The sequence below is a fragment of the Penaeus chinensis genome, chromosome 12 (genome assembly GCF_019202785.1).
Source record: "Penaeus chinensis breed Huanghai No. 1 chromosome 12, ASM1920278v2, whole genome shotgun sequence".
Taxonomy (NCBI): domain Eukaryota; kingdom Metazoa; phylum Arthropoda; class Malacostraca; order Decapoda; family Penaeidae; genus Penaeus; species Penaeus chinensis.
The window spans coordinates 36,337,993-36,345,933 of NC_061830.1; the positions used below are offsets into that span (position 1 = coordinate 36,337,993).

At 32.6% G+C, this 7,941-nt stretch overlaps 2 protein-coding genes across 5 annotated transcripts in view; one reads left to right on the forward strand and one right to left on the reverse strand.

The window, feature by feature from the left end:
• Positions 1 to 1,299: 1,299 nt before the first annotated feature.
• On the reverse strand, positions 1,300 to 5,530 carry LOC125031081 (protein dpy-30 homolog). 4 transcript variants are annotated; one of them, XM_047621558.1, is made up of 4 exons: positions 5,410 to 5,530; positions 3,840 to 3,876; positions 2,472 to 2,620; positions 1,300 to 2,282 (listed from the first exon to the last, which is right to left on the reverse strand). In XM_047621558.1, exons 2-4 carry the CDS (start codon positions 3,867 to 3,869, stop codon positions 2,198 to 2,200), a joined length of 264 nt encoding a protein of 87 aa, XP_047477514.1. In that variant the 5' UTR covers positions 3,870 to 3,876; positions 5,410 to 5,530; the 3' UTR covers positions 1,300 to 2,197. The 4 variants fall into 4 exon arrangements, with proteins under 4 accessions (XP_047477514.1, XP_047477511.1, XP_047477512.1 ...); XM_047621555.1 differs by having other exon boundaries at positions 3,822 to 3,876; XM_047621556.1 differs by having other exon boundaries at positions 5,392 to 5,521.
• A 590-nt stretch (positions 5,531 to 6,120) lies between these two features.
• Positions 6,121 to 7,941, forward strand: part of LOC125031102 (methylmalonyl-CoA mutase, mitochondrial-like) — a 23,790-nt gene continuing 21,969 nt past the window's right edge. The window contains exons 1-3 of the mRNA XM_047621598.1: positions 6,121 to 6,253; positions 7,240 to 7,424; positions 7,923 to 7,941. The exon at positions 7,923 to 7,941 is cut by the window's right edge and continues 176 nt beyond it. Of these exons, the coding sequence (XP_047477554.1) occupies positions 6,218 to 6,253; positions 7,240 to 7,424; positions 7,923 to 7,941 (240 nt within the window). The 5' untranslated portion in view covers positions 6,121 to 6,217. The remainder of the gene's footprint in view (positions 6,254 to 7,239; positions 7,425 to 7,922) is intronic.

Consider the following 7,941-nt stretch of genomic DNA (forward strand, 5'->3'; position numbering starts at 1 on the left):
TTTTTTTCATACTGTTATGTCATGTGAAATCATGGGCAGATATTTTCAAGCTAGTGATCTTATTTTAGTAGCTTCTAATTCCCTTAAGATTAGGATACTTCTTTATAGATATGTATACATACCACCCATTTAGGACCTTAATACCCCCAGAAATACTATGTTTGAAGCAAAACTTCTGTGCAAAGTGAATGATTCATTAACTTTGACAGGCAATTCCTTCTCAAGCAAAGAAAGTGAAAAATAAAGTTAGACCTTGGAACACCTTGACTGTGCATATTATTGACTATTGAGTGAATTGCTGTTTGAGGAAGTAGTTCCTTATGTTTTTTTCTGAAAGCATTCACTTTAATTACAGCTTTTTTAATCTAAAATTATTTGTTGTTTTCATTGAACTATGATAATTAGTGAATTATGTAAATATACATTCTTAGGATGAAAACAGATACTGCTTAAAGTGTTTCAAGGTAAAAATTAATTACTATATTATCTCTAAGCTTTTGATATAGAAGAAATCATATTTAGTAAAAACTATTTATTATCACTTTGAGCAGGTACAGTAACATGATATACACACATTAATTTATGAACAATGTAAACACAAGAGAAACAAAACCCATTTTGATTTCTGAGAATACTTATATTACTTTGTTTATTCCACCCTACATGTTGAATACTCTGGTCTTTTTCATAAATTACTCTGTTGTATGTGTAACTCCTTTGTGAAACAATTTCGTGCAGAAAGTGGCATTCTGAATTCACGGAGAAATTTATTATAATGCCCATTTACCTTTGCAATTCCTTCATTCAACCTTTCAAGCATCATACTAATACTGTCAACTATATGCTTTATATGAAAAAAAAAAAAAAAAAAAAAAAATCATTAAACAACTGAATTCTATTTATGAGACTTTGTTGCAGCCTGGGACAATAAGTAACACAAATTTCATATACCAACTTCTTATCTCTAATGCATCTTCTAATTACAAAATTGATAAGTGACTGGTAATCTGCAAATTAAAATCATTGAGATTACTACCAAGAATCTGTCTGTTTATCATATAACAAAAGTAAAAAAAAAAAAAAAAAGGAAATAAAATGATGGAAAAAGGCAAAAATAATATGTATTTGAAAATATTTATATACTGCTAAATGATGTTCAAAAGCAGCCTGAGAGTTTCTATTGAGCACAATGTATCTTTCAGTATGTTACACATACAACTAGGTCAATAGCTTGAGGACGAAACCTCATTTCCTTCTTTAAAGATTATTTAAATGTGAAAAAAAATATTTGTCTGTAAACTCTTTTATGTAACTTTATTTTCTCTTGAATATAAAATATTAAACAACTCTGTGTACAGTAACTCATTACCTATGAGGTATGGAAAATTATAGTCAATTGCTCTTACACATAAAATGCACAAAATACAGCTACTAATTAAAAATAATTCTGAATATGCAAACATAACTTCTGAAATACTTTACTTCTTTGCAAAGGAAAATTAAAGAACTTTCTAAATACTACATCAATCTCTTTTCTTCTCACTTACTCGGAAAACATGACTTCAAGTGCCACTTCCATGAGCTTTTTATAAAAAAAAAAGAAAAAAGGTCATCTGACTATTCATCTATCAAATAACTTGTTGAATGCTTGAAACAGCTTGCAATCAGTACTACAGCCTTTATAGTACTAATTTATAGTACTATCTAGTGCCTGATATATTTTTTTGCTTGAACATGCACAGTTATACAATTGCCATACTTATTTTACATTGTACTATTGTGGTCTTTTAAAAAAAAGTGAGAATAAGTGACAAATGAAATGAAGAAAAGGGTTTCTAAACAAAACTGCAAAACACCTTAACAAGTAAACACACAATAAGTTACTAACTTAATGGCAGTCCTAAGTGAGGCTTCTCAAGGGGATAAAATAGCCGTTTCTGAAAGTAGCATTAACCTGTTGCCTGGCAAAACCCAAGCAATGAGAGTTCTCCCCATGATACATATCCCCCCAGACCATCACTTTTCCTAGGGGACAATAACACTCTTTGCTCTAACGATTGTTCTGGATTTTTTGTAAGGCAGCAATGAGTCTGTAGAAACTGTATCCAAGTAAATACATTAATGTTAGGTAGTTGTTTTTTGAACTAGGGGCCGCCGCCTGCTCTGCAATACTTCAATCACATGATTTTGTACTTTCTTACGAGCTGTTGGAGTTGCCATTAGTAAACTGCGGTTTATTCTTTAGGAGGTAGTTTGCCAACCATTCTATAGGATCTCCAGGTCTGTAATTTAAGAAGAAAAAAAAACTGTTATTATTTCAATATCATGCAATTCATTTATAGATATTAAATGCATCCTCTGGAGTGCCTTTTTATAAAATAATTCATAATTTCTAAATAACAGTAGTAGATACATAACTGTGTAAATACCATCACAACAGCACCATTCCATTAAGAACTGGAATTCATTACCTTTCCTTATTGAGTTGCGTAACTGCCTGCAGGAGGATCGGCACTACAGTTTGGTCTAGGTACTGCCGAGTCGGCAAAGAATTAATGTCTACTCTGGGCCTCTTTGCTGATGACTCTCCATTACTCTCTCCAACACTGCCACTGGCCTTCTGTTGGAACAGTGCTGGCATTAGTAAGATATAATCATTTTACAGTAATAGAGACACTTTGTCCTCTGTCATATATTAAAAATTCTCTACTCTAACCAATAAATAATGCATACACCAAATAATCCATTCCAGAAAATTAATCAGAACCTTACTCATTAAAAAAAATAATAAGAAAACCATGCACTAATTTACTAACTCCACAAGGACAAGCACACTGCAGGCAAAACTCTCAAGCAAACAAATTTGTATGTATATATGCATGAGTTCTATGACCCCTAAATCCCTCTGGTTTCTGATATTCTGATATCTGACCTTTCCATCCTTACCTTTATTTCATCCTTCTAGTCTTACTTACTAATTCTATTTGGTAATTTTTTTTTCATGATTTTTAGGAAGTATTACACTGAGGAAATCTTTAAAAATATGTAAAAATACTGATAATTTCAATAAAAAAATTATATTTATATCTATCTATCTATATGTGTGTATATGTATATGTATATGTATAGGTATATGTATATGTATATGTATATGTGTGTATATGTGTGTATGTGTGTGTATATGTGTGTGCATATGTGTGTGTGTGTGTGTGTGTGTGTGTGTGTGTGTGTGTGTGTGTGTGTGTGTGTGTGTGTGTGTGTGTGTGTGTGTGTGTGTGTGTGTGTTTATGTGTGTGTGTGTGTGTGCTTAGGCAAACGAAACTCGAATGGACTTGAAAGGATATAGCAGTGTAGGTGAGAAACACCTCTGGGGGATGCTAAATGGATGAAGCAAACACATCATCTATGGATTTTACCAACAGCCAAAAGTAAATTTCTATATGAAAGAAAAAACAAGACACTTTATCACATGCAATACAGTATATATATTTTTACCTAATCTTAATCTCTAAACTCCACACAAAACCTACTTTAAATATGCACATAAGCATACAGCTTCCTCATACACAAACTCATCAAATCAACACTTGACATGCAGAAGTTGTCTTATAATACCATTCCTTACCCATTTGCTTGAGCCTGAGATTGCTAAATCAATACTGATCATAAAAGCAAGCACAAGCAGTCTGGGAGAGAAGCTGTGGAAGTTAGTCTTTCAGCTTCATATAAAACGGGACCAAAAACAAGCACTTAAAAGTGGCCAAGCGGGTGACGTGTATGTGTGCGCATATGATGGCTAATAATAAACAAAAAACATTTACCTCAACGGAGTCACTTACAACATCTGACGACTCTGCTTCAGAATCCATTTTGTTCCTATAGAAAAGAAATAACTATTAAAATAAGAGATTAATATTGATAATATTAATAACAATAATAATAATGATAATGACAATGATAATATCAATAACACTAATAATAACAATAATAATAATAATAATAATAAAAAAATAATAATAATAACAAGGATGATGGTAATAATAATAATAATAATAATAATAATAATAATAATAATGATAATAATAATAATAATAATAATAACAAAACAAAACAAAACAATACTACTACTACTACTACTACTACTACTACTACTAACAATAATGATAATAATGACAATATTAATATTAATAACAATGATAATAAAAAACAATATGGAGCAAATAATAATTTCAATTTAATATTTTTCTTTTTCTTTTTCTTTTTCTTTAAACTGCCATCACCCAAAACTTACAGTATTTCTTGGTGTATGAGACTAATTGTTAAAACATCATTATTGGGTTGGAAAGATTGTGAGCCCCTAACTACAAAATAGGATAATGTAACAAAGAGAATCTAGTAAATGGTCATAACACATAAAATATTATTAAATCTAAAAATTAATGAGCACATAGTAAAGGTAGACCTACAGTCTCTTTTCATCATCTGCCTGGCCTGGCCACATTAGGTTCAGTTCAGTTTTATTATGCATTTTTTGTTGAAAACTTACTCCTATATTATGGACAAAATGCAATGACCAAGTTTTGTTGCCTGTTTCTCTTGCAATAGCATGATTTTTGGATTAAACAGCATCTTTTGTAAACATTTGTGCCAAATGTTCATAGTGAAGAAATGTCCTGAATTGATCCAGCACAATACTTGGGGTGGGTGTACCCAGTGAAATAATGGAAATGACCGGAGCATGAAGTGCAGAGGCTGGCATTGTTCCATGCAGTCCTGTTCTAGGTAATTGCCTAGGTGATTTTGATGGAACAGATATATAATCACTTTGCAATCTCAAGTATTTGTTACCAAGAGTGACGCACCCCCCAGAGACAAAGTCCTAAAACCAGGATATCACGCAAACCCAAAAGTCCAAACCTAATCTTTCCTATCTTCTATCTATTCCCTAGACAGGAGGGGGGCAAGACCCCCATGTACCCCCCCTTTATTAGCACTTCATGCCAATTTACAGAAAACAAGACATTAAGAACTCTGGCTATGTGAGGGTGTTGTGGACTTCGTCTCTGAGCGGTGATATGTAGCAGATATGTTCGTCAATTTGTATTAAATACGAGGCCGCAGCCGCTGTACCTGCGTTGTTATGACACTATTTCTTATGCTCTTTAAGATTCCACTGTCCATTTCCCACTATCTCTGTGCGTCGCTCTCGGCAACATTAACCATCTCATGATCAGGACCGACTCAGCTTTCAAAGAAACCGATTACATGATATATATGGCATGAATTTACATTCCTGAGACCGGTCCTTGTAACACTTGCAACAACAAAACTATTTGAGATTTCTGAAAAAAATAAAGTAACTTTAGTAAGTAACGTAAGTATTTATCGTGCATTTTTTCCGCCTCTCACACAGTAGAAATGTACAATGTCTCCCAAGAAGTCTGGATAGGCCTAATTTGCTGTAAAGCGTTAGTATTTTCTTTTTCTGGGATGCTCCTTTCAAACGATTTTGTTTACTTCTAACAACGATGTGCGTTTGTTGTTGATTTTATTTCTGTTTTTATTTTTTGCTTATTTATCTATTTTTGGGTTGTAAGTATAGATTCGAGATTTATTAGATTTATAAGAAAGCTCAGAAATATATGTCTATATTTTGTAATATGTAACATCGCGTTCTCGTTACATGTGATACAAATGCTAATAGATTTTCCCTATTTTTGCTTTATCGCTATGGTTGTTTGGAATTGCTGGGGGAGGAAATAATATGTTTTATCCATTTTTTATAAAACATTGTCAAATGACTGGGGATTATCATAATAATCAAATATCTGAATTTTAATATTTTGGTTATTTAGAAAAATACTTAATAAAAAAATATATATATTGAATTCAAAAGAGGTGAGAATATATTTTTTTTAAAATAAGACTTATGACAAGAATACTGATTATAATAATCATAAGTTTGATAACAATATACTTTTTTACATAAATACCCTAATCGTTCTTATAAGAACAATGCCACTGGATCCACATCGCAATCCTTGAATTCGCGGATTTATTTACAACTTAAAAGAACGCGCCTGATTGGCTAATTGGCAGAGACCTACCTATAATTCGACCAATGAAAGAGCTCGACTGGGAAGGACTTGTGGGATCAGCTGTATCCGACGAGGGTTGAAGACGGTCCGGCAAAAAGGGAGAAGGAAAGACGTAAAATATGCTGAGTTTACGTGCGAATAACATCGTCCTTAGAGTATGTCATTGAATCATGATTATTTGAGTTACCGAGTTACGTCAGGTTGCATGGTTAAAGAAGGTTTACATAGTTTTTCTTACGTAAGATGACGTTGATTTAGAAGGGCAAAGTTATTTTTTTGATTGATGTGTTGCATAATATACATTTAAACTTATTCTAGTTATTTGGTTTGGAGAACGAAACATTAGGTTGTTGATAATAGGGCATTTCTTTCATGTTAGCAGAAATAAAACTGGACTGAAAAGAGGGTTATACGTTGTACTAACACTCTTGCATTGTACAACAGAGATATTTGCATTGACTGTCATTTTCCAGAGTATTTAGTCTCTGTGCTTCATTCTCCAGCAGAGGTGAACAGATTTCCACCACATATGTGTTGGCAAGATAGAGCTTGGCCACAACCTTTTCTTTCAGATGTTTCTTACCCATATGAGTGGGGTATATGTGGGCCTTAGGAGTAATTTATCTTCTGTAAAAACACAAGAAATATTTTTTTAGATGCCTACAGATGTTAAAATTAGAGATGTCATAGGCCTCATTGAACACTTTATAGATCATATCCAGGGACTGAGGTAATGATCTTTAAAAACTTTAAACTAACCAGGGAGTACTCGAAGTTTATTAGTGCCAATATTTTTATAATAGTGATTTCATGAACTTGTTACTTTATATAGAGTGAGACTGCACAAGGCATAAATGAGCATGATTTCTTTTTATCAAAATTTGATTTTTTTTCTTTCTTTTTATCAAAATTTGATTTTTTTTCTTTCTTTTTTTTTTTTTTTTCTTTTTATTACTTACTTACGTACTTACGTACTTCAGAGCATGCAGTAATTCTTCAAGGATTTATCATCTGGGAAACTTTATTAAAAAACAGAACAGGTTTCATTCCTACAGCTAATTTGGCAGAAAGACATAGGCCTGCTTTCATTGTACAAATTCAAACTCTACATCCTGAATTTTCCAATATTTGAAACTTGCAGAATGGGTGTCTGGCTAGCACAGCTTTGTCGTCACGTCTGTGCCACCACGATGCAGGACTCAATACAGAGTGGGCTGCCCTGGCCAAGAAACAGCTGAAAGGAGCCGACCCAGCTAAGAAACTCATGTGGCAGACACCAGAAGGCATTACTATCAAGCCTCTTTATACAGCTGAAGATGTTGGAGAGTGAGTTTAAAGTTGTAGCTATGTTTAACTTTCATCTCAAGCAGAATGATAATCATACAGTTTGGAGTAAAATGCTTTATGATTTAACTTTTTATAAGTTACTTTTGTTACATGAGTTTTAGCTTCTTTGCTCTAAATGTCAATATTTTTAAGGCAACCAGTTTTTTTTTTTCTTGGTATTGCCATTTCTGAATCCCTGAAAATGCAAACTGTTAAGAATTTCCACAAGCTTTAGTCCATTTCCAATTATATTTAAGAAAGAATGTTACATAAGAATATGGTGTGATATATTTTTTTTCTGATATTATTAATTTGATTACATTCCAAGCTCTAAGTGCTTCTTGTCCACATCTAGTATATCATGTATCTGAAGCTTGAAATCTGATTGCAACAGCCACAGCCACATTAAAAATATCTTAGATAGTTCTTGAGCTTGAAATCAGAATATAATATCACAACTATATTATTGATCACTCAAGTATTTCTTGTACTTTTCAGGCATGCAACAGAATTGCCA